At 37.9% G+C, this 17508-nt stretch overlaps 1 protein-coding gene across 1 annotated transcript; it reads left to right on the top strand.

The window, feature by feature from the left end:
* The first annotated feature begins 16581 nt into the window (after window positions 1-16581).
* Window positions 16582-17244, top strand: LOC5568087 (COX assembly mitochondrial protein homolog). The gene is made up of 2 exons (XM_001651975.2): window positions 16582-16782; window positions 16855-17244. The coding sequence occupies exons 1-2, from the start codon at window positions 16707-16709 to the stop codon at window positions 17172-17174; spliced, it is 396 nt and encodes a 131-aa protein (XP_001652025.1). The 5' UTR covers window positions 16582-16706; the 3' UTR covers window positions 17175-17244.
* The last annotated feature ends 264 nt before the right edge of the window (window positions 17245-17508 follow it).

The raw sequence follows: 17508 nt of genomic DNA, 5'->3' as shown, positions 1-17508 counted from the left end.
CATATAAACTTCAAATGGCGTGTGCACAGTCAAATTTCTTCCGAATCACTTCAAACTTTGGGAGGATGCTATTTACCATAATTAAAATCGTTTAAGCATAGGGGAGCAAACATTTCCAAATTTGCATCACTCTAGTACCCACTCTACTTGTTTCAAATCAAATGGAAAAACCCCCGAAAATTCTAACGGAAAATCATCAAATGTACCGTAAAACGGGGTAACTTTGATAATGCGGGTAACTTTGATAGTTCGAGACCCACAACATACTAAACGAAATAACAAAGTTTCTGTTAATCAGTTAAGCAAAACGAATGCAAAAGTGAAAAGCATAAGTATGACTCTTCGCGTCAAAGCTATTTTCGTTGAAATCAAGTACATTTGAGGATGTATATACAATAATTAAAAATTTGTGAGATTTTAGCATTTTTTAAAAGCTCACAAACAATCTGTTCTACGATCACTATTTGATGAAGCCATAATGAATTCGTCACTTATCCTTAACAGCCTAGTTGTAGTAGAACATGAATTCGGTCTCAAATCTCTTAGCGAATACCATTTTTACAAACTGGGACCATTTTTGTAATCGAAGTCAGAAATTTCCATATAGCGTTAAACGCCTAGAGGTATGCAACGCCCTATAAATGTTCCGTAATCCATTCAATTTTGTTCGACTATCAAAGTTACCCCAAAACAGAAAACCGACTTTCGATGATATGAAAAATTATATATCCATTCAGAATAAATCTCTTGGCAATCTATCAACTGCAATCGATAGTTAGGATACCAGTACTTGTTTTAAAAATATAAATTATAATTCTTTGAAACAGCATGCATAAATATTCAAGTTTTCTTCGAAAAAACTATCAAAGTTACCCCGTTTTACGGTACCCACTTCAAGTGATATGTCTGCCTCTGATTTTAATTTTCTAACTGAACAATTGAATTAATGATTGATGCAATGTTCAAAGCCACCACTATGACTGAAGCAGTCCAAGTTGGTGTAAAATTTACTAATCAAATTGTTATTGGATAACGTTTGTCTAATGGATCCAATAAATAATCATTTAAATATTTTAAATTGGAATGCTCGTTCTTTGAATGGTAAAGAGGACGAGCAGTTTAATTTTCTTACAGCTAATAACGTGCATATAGCAGTTATTACTGAAACATATTTAAAACCTGGATCCAAACTTAAAAAAGATCCTAACTTTTTTGTTTATCGTAATGATCGACTTGATGGGGCATGTGGGGGAGTTTCAAACATCATTCATAGGCGCCGTCAACTGTTTTCGTCATTTGAAACTAAAGTTTTTGAAACTTTAGGTGTTTCTGTTGAAACACAGTCTGGTAAATATACTTTCATAGCTGCCTATTTGCCTTTTCAATGCTCTCGACAGCAAGTTAATTTGCTCCAATCTGACTTGCGAAAATTGACTCGCAATAAGTCATTTTTTTGTCATTGGTGACTTTAATACCAAACATCGGTCATGGAATAATTCTCAAAGTAATTCCAACGGCAGAATCTTATTTGATGAGTGCTCTCCAGGATATTTCTCAATTCAATACCCTGATAGCCCTTCATGTTTTTCCTCTTCTAGAAATCCATCCAAATCGATTGATTTGGTATTAACCGACTCTAGTCATCTTTGTAGCCAACTGATTACTCATGCTGATTTCGATTCTGATCATGTCCCTGTTACATTTCAAATATCCCATGAAGCGATTCTCAATCCTACCAGCTCCAATTTCAATTGTTTTCGAGCCGACTGGAATATATGTGAAACTCATACTGACTCTAATCTTGATGCTAACATTTCTTTAGAAATAAAACTTGATATTGGCAATGCTCTTGAAACTTTAACAAATTCCATTGTTGAAGCCAGGAGCATTTCAATTCCTAAATGTGAAGTAAAATTTGAATCCGTGATTATAGACGATGACCTTAAACTCTTGGTCCGTCTTAAAAATGTGAGGAGAAGGCAATTTCAACGCACCCGCGATCCAGCTATGAAAATTATATGACAGGATTTGCAGAAAGAAATCAAGAAACGTTTTGCACTGTTAAGGAAACAAAAATTTTGAAAATAAGATTTCTCAATTGGACCCTGGCTCTAAGCCAGGAAATTATCTAAAATTTTGAAAAAAAAAAAACCTCAGAAGCCAATATCAGCATTGAAAGAGGAAAACAAATTATTACTAACTAATTGCGAAAAAGCTCAAAAACTTGCTATGCAGTTTGAAAGTGCGCACAATTTTAATTTAGGACTTACTAGTCCAATTGAAAATGAAGTTACTCAGGAGTTCGAAAATATTCTCAATCAAGAGAACGTTTTCGAAAATGCCTGTGAGGCTGATTTCGAAGAAGTGAGAACTATTATTAAAAAAATAAAAAATATGAAAGCTCCCGGCGGTGATGGAATTTTCTACATCCTCATCAAGAAACTTCCAGAAAGTAGCTTATCATTTTTAGTTGATATACCGTGAACGTACCATATTTGACGCGGGTCCAAACTTGACGCATTTTCTAATTAATGTTATCATGAATTAATTCTAGTTCAGACTAGCACTCGATAATTTATGGCTTAATCTTTATTTAAATGTTATTGAAGAATTCTAATCGAAAAAAGTTTATTTTTGATTAATAATAGGCAAAAAATAAAATCTATTTGAAAATGCATCCGACAATGCGTCAATTTTTTCATTCCTTAGTGAATGCGCTAAATATTGTTGATCAATTTTCGTAAAAATATGGTGCTGTTTTACAGCAGTATCATCAACAACAGTCAGTAATATTATTTTATTCATAAATTGACGTCGACATTTTTCTATTTCTAAGCTTTAAGACATATTTTTGTATGAAAATCTTGTGCGTCAAGTTAGGCACACAATGTTCCTTATTATTTGCTATTTTGTTCAGCATGTTTTATTGGATCGAAAATAGCCAAATAAATATTTTTGGTGCTTGCATTAAAAAAATACGTCCGCGAAACAACCCAATGCTTTATGTAATCACATGTAAAGGGTCATCCATAGATTATGTAACGATTTTAGGGAGAGGAGGGGGTTCAGGGAAAAGCAACGATTCATACAAAATATTCTCACTTTTCATACAAAAAATGTAGCCAAGGTGGAGAGGTGTTAAAAATGGTAAAATTTAGAGAGCTTTATGGACGTCCCCTAATGTTTCAAGGAAGCTTTAATGAATCACGTCAGGAGATGAGGTGTTGGTTCAATGGTTGGTTTAGTAAAATTTATACAATAGGAGGTGTCCATGAGATACGTGTCACAAAAACATACCATTTTCACAACACCGCCTATCCGCCCTACATCACACTTTTTATATGGAACCCTTGAAAAAATTGTATGATTCGTCACATCTTGCAGAACACCCCCTTCCTCCTAATAACATGACGTACTTAATGGATGGCCCCATATATGTTTCTCGATCGTTTTCGAGGCCCATATTGCCGTATGTTGTACGCATATTTGTCCCGCGGTTCAGAAGGTTTCCATAGAACATGAGAATAGTAGGCGTAGTTTACGTGTTATAAGTAATGAAGATTCTCAAACGGCCAATTTTGGAACCGGTTGTTTTCGTTCTAATTTTTAACCAATTTTTCTTTTTTTAATTTTTTTTTTTTTGTGCAACTTTCTTCCCTGTTCCAGCGCAACTTAGTATTCAAACCTTTCTCTTGTTTGATATCACGACGAAAACACATTAAACTAAACAATAATGTTTGACAATGGATTGAACTCAATCGCCAATTTTATTTTCTACACTTTAACTGAACGCACAGCAAAAGTACTACCGGATTACGTAATTAAAAACTTTTTCCAAAAGATCTAACTTTTATGTTCACTATAAAGCGCTTTTTTCAGTTAATTGAACTATTGAATACTAAAACTCTTGTAAATTTTAAACTTTTGCAATTATTTTTAGTGCGTCAAATTAGGAACATAGTGCGTCAAATTAGGCACATTGAAGAACTGATGCGTCAATTAATGAACCTAATATTTTACACATAAAGTCATTAAAACATTTCTTTCCGAACGCTAGCCAGTATCGGTTGTGTTTTGCGCAGTTTCTCTATAGTTCGAAGCAAATTGATTTCACTGCGAAGTGAACCGTTTTTTCTCCTCGCGTTGCGTGGTTTTTTACGGTGTTACAATTTCAGTTGAAATAACCGATCATCCGCGTTTCGGATCACGGAAGCAGCCAGCCTTAGCCTAGCCTATTGGTTGGACTGTCCAGCTTTACCGAAGGCCATCCCGTCATCATCATATTTGCCATCATCATCACCATTATCATCATCAGCAACAGCAGCACAGAAGAGGCCTCAAACCATCAAGTTGCTGTGTTGCCTACCGGGTGCCTATCGTTTCGAACAGCAAGTCCCGGACAATACATCCATCGGCGGATCTGCACGTGTTTACGAAAAACAACAGCAGTGCAGAGAAGCCAGTCGGTCACATTGGATGAATAGGTATTTATTTCGTTCTGCCGATCTCTTTCGTCTGCCCGCCTATCTTCCTTCTCGACGCTAGCCGGTGATCAACTCACCTACCAGTGTATAGTTGCCTTTTTGCGTTCATTTTCTTATTGAACTTTTTTTTTTTTTTTTTTGTAAATATTTTTTTTCCTCATCTTTTTTTTTTTGGTGATTAATTCACCTAAAGGTAAATTTGTCTACCTCTGCTATTACTATTAGTATTATTATTATTATATTTTTCTTGGTTCAACTTTTTTTTTCTTTTTTTTTTTGTTTTGAGGTGATTGATTCACCTGAAGTGCGAACGAACTTAACCGCACTTTAAATTTTACAATAAGTAGTTCTTTATTTCGTTATTATTATTATTTTTAAGTGTAAATATTGTTCAAAATCTATTTGCTGGGTGCTAAAAATTGATTGCACACACGATTTTGAATTCTTCCTGGTGGGGTAATCTCACCCCACAATGGAACCAAACGATGAAGGCGGGGGTCAGTCGCAATACGAAATTTCCTCGGATGATGAATCAAATCCAAACCGATCAAATGTCGTTCTAACATCGATTCCGCAGAATATCACGGAAATGGAGACCAACGAAGTCTCAGCCACCCTCCCTATCACCCCGCAAGGATATGCATCCCGTACAAACGGTTCATCTAGCCCTATCCCCTCGGAAGATGGTGAATCGATTGAATCTCCGTCATATGAACATTTGGCCTGTACTCAAGTGCCGATGGATACCTCCTCCAATACGCGTAATGTAAACCAACCCCTGGTGCTCTCCTCCTCTTCTGGTACTGCTAAGGAAGCGACCCCCCGCCTAAAAGCCTATCCACCCGGATCTAAGGGTCCCTTTCTGGTTTTCTTTCGGCCCAAAGGCAAACCATTGAACAAATTGCAAATAGAAAAAGATCTGGCAAAGTCGTTTCGGGGCATCGAATCAGTAGATGCTCCTAGTCGTGACAAATTGCGTGTCACGGTTAGTGATCGTGAACAGGCCAATAAGATTGTTGCCTACAAACTCTTCTCGATGGAGTACAGAGTATACCTTCCAAGTCGAGAAATTGAGATCGCAGGAGTGGTCACCGAACCGTTTTTGAGTTGCGCTGACATCAAATCTGGTGTTGGAGGATTTAAAAACCGTGCCGTCCCTCCAGTCGCCATACTTGATGCCAGACAAATGAACCAGGTGGCTCCTGATGGCACAAAACAGCCGTCGAATTCGTTTTGTGTAACTTTCTCTGGATCGGCGCTTCCGGATTACTTGGTGATCGGGAAACTTCGGTTGCCCGTTCGCCTCTATAAACCGACGGTGATGCACTGTGATAAGTGCCAGCAAATTGGTCATACATCACCTTTCTGCTGTAACAAGCCACGGTGCGCAAAATGCGGTGAGCTACATGTGCAGGGTGCCTGCAGTTCTGATCCCAAGTGTTCATGCTGTGGTCAAGCTCCACATGAGCTCACTGCATGCCCGAAGTTTATAGAGCGGGAGAAACATCAGATACGCTCTCTAAAACAACGGTCAAAGCAATCTTACGCAGAAATGCTAAAGAAGATCGCACCGACTGTTGTTCCACCAGCCCACTCTATCGCTAGTAACAACCTCTTTACTACCCTGCCTGATGATGACCAAGGCTCTGACTCTGAGGCGGGTGAAGAATATAATGTTATACAAACAGGAACAAAGCGAAAGCGAGCTATATCACGAAGGCACCGTCAGCAGCCTTCTCATGTTCCTGTTGCTCAACAGAATTCTCGACTCTCCCTGAAAAAGTCAAGAAGTGACGGAAATACCACTAAAGTTACCCCCCCAGGTTTTAAATTCAAACCTGGAGATTTTCCTTCACTTCCGGGATCATCTAAAACCCCAGATGTCCCAGTTTTTCGCTCGGAAAGCCAACAAACAAACATCTTCACATCTCGACAAGAACATGTCGAAACTTCCGACAAAATAACGCTTTCCGGGATTGTGGAAATCATCTTCGAAGTAATGGAAGTCTCTCCCGCAATAAGAAACCTTATTAGTAAGGCACTTTCTTTCATAAAACCTCTTCTGAAGCGACTGGCTTCAAAATGGCCGATTCTTGAATCGTTCATATCTTTCGATGGATAATACATCCAATGAGGTCGGGGATATGGTCGAAATCCTACAGTGGAATTGCAGAAGCATTTCTAAAAATATTGAAGCGTTTAAGTATTTAGTTCACAGCACACGCTGTGACGTATTTGCTCTCAGTGAAACATGGCTAACTTCTGATAAGAATCTCTCTTTCCACGATTTCAACATTATTCGCCAAGATCGTAGGGATGGTTATGGAGGGGTATTATTGGGGATCAACAAGCTCCACTCCTTTTATAGAATTGATTTTCCCCCGATGACAGGCACTGAAGTAGTTGCATGTCAGGTTACTATACGAGGAAAAAGCTTTAGCATAGCAAGTACGTATCTACCGCCTAGTGCCAGGATATCTCGCAGAGAGCTTACAGCCATCTGCTGCGCTATGCCAGCCCCACGGTTGATCGTAGGTGATTTCAATTCACACGGTACAGCCATCAGATACGCAATTTGGTTTCCGCAGAGGCAAAGGAACGAACGACTGTCTTGCACTTCTTTCAACAGAAATCCAACTGGCCTATGCTCAAAAGGAGCAAATGGGATCGGTTTTTTTGGACATTAAGGGAGCTTTTGATTCAGTATGCATAGATGTCCTTTCAGACCAACTCCACGACTGTGGGCTTTCACCATTAATCAACAACTATTTGTACAATTTGTTGTCTGAGAAACGTATGAGCTTTTCTCACGGTACCTGAACAGCTTCACGAATTAGTTACATGGGTCTCCCCCAGGGCTCATGCTTAAGCCCCCTTCTTTACAATTTTTATGTCAGAGACATTGATGATTGTCTCGTGGAAAATTGCTCGCTAAGACAGCTTGCAGATGATGCCGTTGTTTCCGTAACAGGACCAGGGGCGGATGATTTGCAAAGACCACTGCAAGATACTCTAGACAATTTGTCTACTTGGGCTTTAAAGCTGGGTATCGAATTCTCTCCGGAGAAAACTGAGTCGGTTGTCTTTTCTAAGAAGCATGTCCCAGCACAGTTGGGGCTTCAAATCATGGGTAAGGAACAGGGTTGTTAACGTTAATCAACGGTTAACGCCGTTAACGTTAATTTCGATGTGGATCAACGTAAACGCCGTTGCGTTGATTTTTGTTGCTGTTAGCGTCAACGTCAACGGGTTGCGTTGATTCAACGTCAACGGACAACTCTAATTTCATCGTTGATCACATATTTCGCCTGCAGCTGCTATGAAAATTAGTTGTTACTTCCATATACACATCGTTTCTATGAAACCTTCGTATCCAAGGAAAATCTGTTGAACATCAAAGTTCACATTGTGAAAAAAATCTAATGCTTTGGTATCAATGTCATCTATTCTTCCGAAGAGTGTTGTACGAATTACGTCTGTGATTTTGCACCTGCCCTATCCTCATTAAAAATATGTTGCTGAAGTCAAAATCCAGAGATCAGTAGTAATCGCATCCAGGATATAGGACAGGCTGATTCATCTCGTCGCTCTACCGATACGCATTGGAAGCGCTGGAAGCGAGCTTAATTTTCCACTCTCCAGCAAAGAACTACTTCACCTAGTCGACTACAAACAGGTCGTCAAGCAGGTTTTCAGATTACTAAACGAAGAAAGAAATTTTGAAGCAGGGAAAGTGTACCAGTTATGGCCATAGTGGTTCCCTATTTGACCATAGGGGACAATTTGATAACTTTCACATTTTAAGTCTTTTTGAATGCTTGAACATCAAAATATACCTTAAATCTAACTACTAAAACACACAAAAAATTTCAAAATTTGAAGACATGAAAGTTATCACGTATGGCGAAATAGGGAACCACTATGTCCATAACTGGTACACTTACCCTATCAATCGAATTATTTCGATACTCCAGAGGCAATCCTAAATGAGGCAAAACTAAAACTGAAGATATCTTTTTTCATAAGATGACTCTTATTGTTATGTTCTTAATAAACCTTATTTCTTGGTATTAACACCGACTTGTTTTATTCAGTGCATTTTCAATTGTACTTTGGTCCTCTGGTAATCCTAACTCGCACATGCTGAAATTTGATATGCCAATGTTGAGCACTTGCAGTTTTCGTCACCATTAACAGAACCACGCTCGTGCTTTGAATAACTACGGGTAGTATTTTTTTTGGACTGCGGCTAGGTACTCAGTAGACCGGCCTTTGTTAACGTAAGAAATAACGAAGTCGTTGACGTTAAATCAACGCTACACGTTAACGTTATCGTTAACCAACTGCTCAAAAAAATTAACGGAAAATTCGTTAATCGTTACAATTCACGTTAACGAATCAACGAAACGGCGTTAATCGTTGATTAACGTTAACAACCCTGGTAAGGAACTAACTCAGGGTCTTTCACATATGTATCTTGGGGTCTGGTTCGATTCCAAATGCACTTGGGGAAAGCACATTAAGTATCTGTATCAGAAATGCCAACAACGAATCAACTTCATGCGCACACTGACCGGAACATGGTGGGGAGCCCACCCGGACGATCTGATAATGTTATACCGCACTACAATCCTCTCGGTCCTTGAATACGGTAGCTTTTGTTTCCAATCCGCCGCGAAAACACACATTCTGAAGCTTGAGCGTATCCAGTATCGCTGTCTTCGAATCGCGTTAGGCTGTATGAACTCGACTCATACAATGAGTTTAGAAGTATTAGCAGGAGTCCTTCCTTTATCAGATCGTTTCGCAGAATTGTCCCTCCGGTTCCTCATCCGCTGTGAGGTATTAAACCCATTGGTTATTGAAAATTTTGAAAAGCTAATCGAACGAAATCCTCAAACAAAATTCATGACACTGTACTACTGGTACATGAGTCTGGAGATTAACCCTTCTTTGAATGCTCCCAATCGTAGTTGCTTCCCAAATCTCTCCAACTCCACTGTAGGTTTTGATCTGACCATGAGGCAAGAAACCCATGGAATTCCAGATCGGCTCCGATCGGAGGTCATACCACTATTTTTTGCAAACAAGTTCGGCCAGGTCAGCAGCAACAGAACGTTTTATACTGACGGGTCAAAAACAAATGATTCCACTGGATTTGGTGTATACAACGAATTTCATAGCGCCGCCCACAAACTTCAGAACCCTTGTTCAGTATACGTCGCAGAATTAGCGGCTATACACTATGCATTAGAGCGAATTGCCTCTCTTCCTTCTGATCGATATTTCATTTTTACGGATAGTCTCAGCTCCATCGAGGCTATACGTTCAATGAGGCCGGTAAAGTACTCCCCGTATTTTCTCCGTGAAATACGATCTAAATTGAGTGCTTTGTCGAATCATACCATCACCTTGGTTTGGGTCCCCTCGCATTGCTCGATTCCGGGCAATGAGAAAGCGGACGCACTCGCCAAGGTGGGCGCTATGGAAGGCGATATTTATGATCGACAAATCGCCTTTGAAGAATTTTTTACAATTGCTCGTCAGCAGACCTTGCTCAGTTGGCAACAAAAATGGGATAAAGGGGATTTGGGCAGGTGGTTACATTCCATTCTCCCGCAGGTATCAAAGAAGTCGTGGTTTAAAGGGATGAACATGAGTCGCGACTTTATCAAAATAATGTGTCGGCTGATGTCCAACCACTACTCGTTAGGCTCGCATCTCTATCGAATAGGGCTCGCAGACAATAATCGATGTGGTTGTGGAGCTGGTTACCAAGACATCAACCATGTTGTCTGGTACTGCCCCGAATACGAAATTGCCAGATCAAATCTATGTACATCTCTCAGGGCCCGAGGAAAACCAGACAAGGAAGACATTAGAGATGTGTTGGGTAGACTGGACTTTGACTACATGTTACTTGTTTACAAGTTTTTGAAGCAAATCGACGTTTTTGTTTGATAATATGCCTTTTGTTCCGCTTGTCCTCCTCGTATACCCCTTCCCGTTTTTTGGATGTCCACCTTGTTTCCCTCGAAACCCGTTTGTTTGTACCGTTACAGGTTGTCGTCATGTCCACTCTGCGTTGACCAGCAGCAATAACGCCTCAACAACATGCTGCTGTTGAAAATCAACAAGTAAACCAAAATTCCCATCCCTTCCAAAAATGATTGTATTCCTTAACCTCGACCAAACCGCGAGTTTTACGGTTCCCCAAAACTAACTTAGTTCTATAAGAAACAAATATGATTTTGTAAATAAATCCTTTCAATCCGGCTCCGTAATGCCTAAGGGCGCTTGAGCCTGCTAAATAAATGATTAAGTAAAAAAAAAAAAAAAAAGTCATTAAAACATGAAGAAAAAAAAACGGTTGATATATTTTTACTGATTTTTCCCTAATTTTATAATAGTTGAGTTAGTATAGCTTCAAATTTCAACAAAATCGGACAAATTTTGGCGATTTGACAAATGTTTGAATTTAGAATTTTCTTAACCGCGTCAAATATGGTACGTCCACGGTATTCAACAAATGTTTTCAATAAGCATATTTTCCTGACAAATGGAAAAATATTAAGATTGTTCCAATTTTAAAACCAGACAAAAATCCTGCAGAAGCTTCTAGCTATCGCCCAATCAGTTTGCTTTCCTCAATCAGTAAACTTTTTGAAAAGGTTATTTTGAACAGAATGATGGCCCACATCAACGAAAATTCAATTTTTGCCAATGAACAGTTCGGATTCCGCCATGGACATTCGACCACTCATCAACATTAACGTGTAACGAATTTGATCCGTTCCAACAAATCTGAAGGCTATTCTACTGGTCTTGCTCTTCTAGACATAGAAAAAGCATTCGACAGTATTTGGCATGAAGGCTTGATTGTAGAATTAAACCAATATACTTTGTATGAATAATTCAAAGTTATCTGTCAAAGCATACACTTCAGGTTAATTATCAGAACTCCAGGTCTGAAAGACTTCCTGGTGTTCCTCAAGGCAGCATTTTGGGACCAATATTATACAATATTTTCACATCTTACTTACGTGAGTTACCTCAGGGATGTCAAAAATCTTTGTTTGCGGATGACACAGGCCTCTCCGCCAAAGGACGAAGCCGGCGTGTCATCTGTAGTCGATTGCAAAAAAGTTTGGATATTTTTTCTTCATATGTACTTGCAAGAATGGAAGATTTCTCCTAATGCTTCCAAAACTCAACTAATAATATTCCCACATAAACCAAAAGCTCTTTATTTGAAATCATCAAGTAGACATGTTGTCACGATGAGAGGGGTTCCAATAAATTGGTCAGATGAAGTTAAGTATCTAGGGCTCATGCTAGATAAGAATTTAACTTTCAAAAATCTTTAATTAATGTTCGAATCCTCTGAGCAGAATCTCAATAGAGAAACTTAAAAGTAGATGGAGTACCGTATACCTTTTAATTCCGCTCCTAAATGCTTATCTTTGACAGATACGCGTATTTCGACTACCACTTGCAGTCTTCTTCAGTGTCAGTTACTCGTATCCACTTTTTCTCTTTCAAAAATCACTTTGAGGGCATTCAAGCCAAATGTAACAAATATGTAAAATGTCTCTATCCCCTTATTAATAAAAAAAATCAAAACTTTGTCTTAAGAACAAGCTTTTGATATTCAAACAAATTTTCAGGTCAGCCATGTTGTATGTTGTACCAATATGGGGCTTTGCACTGTTTTGATTATGTATGAGATTTTGACGTTTACTGGCCTTGTTGTTTACTAATTTCATAGTAGAGTGAAAGAGAGAGAATGCTTTTTATGCTGAGCCCTATGGACTAGCTGTTGTAATACAGGTATGTTCCGTTTTTATCAACACGATCGGCAATTTTCAGTTGACAAAAACGGAACCGTGACAAAAACGGAATAATTTTCTTGGACAAAATATTTTGAAAATTTGAAAAGAAAATTGTAGTTTTGTCAGGATAATACATATGTTCATGAAACAAATGTACAGTATTGATATTTAGGAGCTGTGAGGAGCATTTAGATTGTTCATTTATATAGGTTCGTAATGAAAGTTGATTGCAGACTCCTATCAATCAATACGATTTTGTAATAAATCTATAATTGTTTAAGTTTTCTTAGTTTGAATTTCAATTAATGTAATATAGAATATAAAAACGATAATCACATAAATGTCCTTTACATAATAAGGTGCGGGAATTGGGTCAAGCTGATCAATGTTTTTTTTTTTTCATGAGAGATTAAACAAGAAACAACTTTTTTTCTACAGTTCACCCTCATCATTCCGCTTCTTTTTTTTTTCTTTATGGCATACCATCCCAACTGAGATCATGCCTTTTTTCAGCTTCTTCAGCTGAGAGATTTTTGGTCACACCAGATTGGCGATTGAATGTGGAATTATGTTGCGAATGTTTTGAATTGCCAAAATCTTATCAGTTGATGATTGTGATGATCTTTCTTCTAATGTTATTAAAGTCAATCCTCTATTAGTCGATGTTCCATGACTCGATATCGATTCATAGAATCATACTAAAATCTAAATTACATTATTACTTTGATGGCCCTTTCAAACAACTGTCATTTCTGTTCCATCACTCGATATTTCCATGAGTCGATGGTTCCTTCAGATATTGACTCATGGAGTTTTGACTGTACTTTCAAAAATACTTAGGCAGGAATCGCCAATCTAGAACAGCTCCACCATCGTCTTTTAGCTTTACCTTAGATCACGAATAGACTAGTAATAAACTACCGTCAAACGGGGTAACTTGCAACAGGAGTGAAACTTGCAACACTTCGACATGTAACCGAATTGTCGTTTCGTTCAGCATTGAGTTAAATTATTATAATTTATTCCGCCATTTATTGACCATAGGTATATAACAGAAGATTTTAGCAAGGGTTTAGATATTATTTCATTTTTGGTTAGTTTGCTGGAGGAGAAAATCATATCACTTGTTGGATTGTATGAATGTAATGCTGAAAAACGTTCCTCGTACCACACAACCAATAGAAATATGTCATTCAAGGCATTAGCTATCAGTTACAGTACTTAGTAGTGTACAAATTGTCAATATAAAACTTATGATAATTTGATGCTTAAACACTATAATAATTCAATAACGTTTTTGACTACCCTTCACTGAAATAAATTGAACAGGTTATTCTATCAGAAATTTCATATAAGCTATAGCTTCTGCGCTACACGTACATTCCAAAAACACTCCTATACTCATCATTCGTTAAGCTATTAGAATACAACAAGGGTCAAATAAACATTGAAGATGCTGGGTTCATACATGTATCATATGCCGCAAGCATTTACCTGGTATATGCTTCGCATTTAAATTTTCCAAACAGACTGCCTCGTTAAATGTTATATGCTGGTATGCGCTGTAAGAAATATGATCGAGATGTCAGTAGGAAAAATGGAGCGTTTGTACGTAAAGTTGTGTTATACATTCTTGACTTCTTTTAAAAGGTGATTAAATCATTAAAATACAAGGAAATTTAAGACAGCTAATATTTAGAAATCTATTTCCTAGATTCGTAACTTTTTCTAAATTGGAAGACAAGTACAAACGACATAAAACATCAAATCCAGTAGAAGTATTTTCAAAGGTAAATATTTTATCAGTAGTTCGGATAATAGACGGAATTCTAATAAAACACATTTTATTCCTCCACGATAGATTCGAGATTTTTCTTCCGGTCGGCAAAGCCAATTGAACATCACACTAGTTTCCTTGGAAGAGATTTACCATATCAGCGAAAGTGTCTCCCATGCCAAGCTATGGCAAAACATCTTCTTCTTATTGGCATTGCGTCCTCACTAGGACAGAACCTGCTTCTCAGCTTAGTGTTCTAATGAGTACATCCACAGTTATTAACTGAGAGTATATCGTGTGGCAGGAACGATGATACTCTATGCCCCAGGGAAGTCAAGGAAATTTCCATTATGAAGAGATCCTGGACTGACCGGGAATCGCATTGCTTTGCTTTGTAGCCGCGGACTCTAACCACTCGGCTAAGGAAGGCCCCATGGCAAAACATGCTTTTTATTATATAATTATATATGTAAATAAAATTGGTGTGAATGTTGAAATAAAAATAATAAAACTTGAATATGCAGTAAAAACACCTTGTTATTAATATTTGAAACATACATTCGAATTATTTGTTACATTAATAAAACAAATTGCATTTGCATATAATCAATCCGCCGGGCTTCATTTGAATATATTGCGTTTTCATATAAAACCTGTACACACCTTTCTTCTGCAGATATTAAATGGTTGGCATATAATACTATCATGCTCCTTCCAGCACCTCATCATATGCGTTGCATATAACTTGAAGTTACCTCTTCCGCCCTCAAGTTAATACTATATGAAAATCCAATAGTGCAAAAATATATGCGTAACATATAGTGTTTACTATAAGAGTTAGCTCAGTGTTGTGGGGTAACTTGCAATAGCAATTTTGATCACAATTGTTTGATATTTGTTGTCGTTTGTCATCGAAAACAGATGGAAAGTCTAAATTGAACACATATTTGTTGAAACATTAAAATTTTTGCACCTCAATCAATTCAATACATGTTTGAAACTGAACATTGTAAATACTTGTTAGATACTGAACAACACAAAAGTGTACAAACTCTATATCAAGCATCACCAAATTAGAACCATTTTTGTAAGGAACTCTTTTGTAAAAACCTCAAGTTCGTGGACACAAAAGTTAAAAGTGTTCAAGAGAGGCGAAGGAGATGTAGGGTTGTGAAGGAGAATATAGGGTCGTGACGGACTTTGATTTCAGGTTGGCCGATTGCACTGCAGAATGGTTACCCGCCTTGTGGCATAGTTGGTTGACGCGCCCAACAGTATCAACAGTTTTTCAAATTGTCAGCCATTTCAGCCCTTTACCCTCTTCCTCAATGCAAACTTATTATATGGACGATTCAAAATTTTCTATAGATTGCTTTGCTTTGCTGGACCTCTTCCCCTACCCCTTGGAACAAGATCTATCAATGAATGTTAGCTATAATTTGTGCAATGCTATGGAATTTAAGAGATAGAAGATAATGTCCAAAATATGACGGGGTTGACAGTCTTATCAAAATAAAATAAACTCGATCATGACTCTGGCCGTTTTTCAAACATTATTATTTACATCCCCAAGTGCATCTCTAATGAAAAAGAACTAAACATACAGTCAGTGACATAAGTTAGTAACCAAATGCTGTTTTTCCATACAAAATGGGGTGCTGTATCTCACCTTCTGGTAGTCCGAATCGGCTGAAATTTGGATGACGAACTACAAATAACTTGAAATTTTGCATGTTAAAGAATTATTACATTGCAGTCATTTTACATAGAGTTTCAGAGGGTTGTTCAAAGGCAAAAGTAAGTAACCGAGAGACTTTTTAATTTAATTCGAAAACGATAAGTCGTGGAAAGTTGGTGTGTTCTGCAAATTTGTGTAACTTCTGAAATTGAACAACTTTGTGAAACAGCAAAGAAAGCTCTGCAGAGAATTCAAAATAAACTTTTCAAAATGATTCTGAAGCTTCCTCCCTGGTATAGTACCAATGAGTTACATAGAATATCTAATGTTGAAGCATTGGAACAAATGTCAAATAATATAATTAATAATTTCAGGCAAAAATCGTTACAATCTTCTTTTGCCACGATTAATGCGTTATATATTTAGGTTAAGTTAGATTATGTATATTGAAATCGTGTTTGTTTTTCTCTTATTGTTGTTAACAAAATGTTAATAAAATCTTAAATTTATTTTACCAAATTAGGATGATAGTGTTGTCTAACACAGAACACCTAGATATAAGAAATTATTGTAATGTTTGGAATGATACTAATGAAGAAATTAAAAAAAAAACCAAAAATGTTCCCTGTTCCGTTGAAATCAAGTGGTAAAATATTTTTAACTACACCCTCGACATAATTGCTTGTACTATGTTTATTTTATCAGTGTAGGTACCAAATACCTAGAACGTTTTTAGCATTCGAAGTAAAATATGGGTAAAATAAATCTAAAAATGGGTATTTTTCAATTACAGTGCAGCAAAGAGAAACGTCAAATTTCCTGTTTGTTTTGAATCCATCGGTGCGATTTCATCAAGTTCTGTGTGCAATCCGTGCATGCATTCACGAAAAAGTCACGTTAGATTGTAATATAAGTGTTCCACCCAAATCAAAAATATGGCACAAGCATTCGGTGGCCACGACCAGCCGGTCAACACCATCGGCGGCAATCAAGGCGGCCCACACGGATTAGGTAGGTCTGGACGAATCTAATATTTGCGGTGTTTTTGCCTTACATAAGTCTCCACTAACAAACTTCCAACAGGCGATCCCGACGATAGAAGACTGCGGAAGGTCGAAAGGGAAGTTCTTATCCCCAAAATAATGCGCGAACGAGCCAAAACGGAGAAATGCATCCCGGAGGTGCAGGATTTCGAAACGTGCTGCAAGGATTCCGGTCTCCTGATGGCGATGAAGTGCCAGAAACAGAACGAAGCCCTCAAAACGTGTTCCCTGCGGTGGTACAACGATGAACAGTTCAAATCGGAGTGTACGGAAATTTACCTGGCGGAGCGAAGCGAATTCCGACGAACGGGAATACCGAAAAAGTATCGGCACATGAATTTGGATCAGCCATCCCAGTAGAGGGATCTTGATGGTGTCTTACTGCTGGTAAAAAGTCTTCGCGATAAAGATAGAGTTTAGTGTTGAATTACGTTCAGCTCGATGTACTTGCTTGATGACTAATCCGATTGAAGGCCGACTCCAGAGGCACGTTCCCCGCCATTAGGGAGATATGTGCCATCGCCATTTGAGTCTGTTTCATCATCTACCCGATGGGAAACCATTGAGTGCTCATTGAATCTATTCAGAAGTTACGATATTGCGAGCCGAAGCCAGAAACTCCTCTAACTACATGAAAAGACATTGGTTTAATGATTTATTTCAATTAATGTAACGTAAGCAAGCATAGTGCTTT

The sequence above is a fragment of the Aedes aegypti genome, chromosome 2 (assembly GCF_002204515.2).
Source record: "Aedes aegypti strain LVP_AGWG chromosome 2, AaegL5.0 Primary Assembly, whole genome shotgun sequence".
NCBI lineage: Eukaryota > Metazoa > Arthropoda > Insecta > Diptera > Culicidae > Aedes > Aedes aegypti.
Note: the sequence above shows the minus strand (reverse complement) of the source record. Positions and strands in the feature narration are given on the sequence as shown.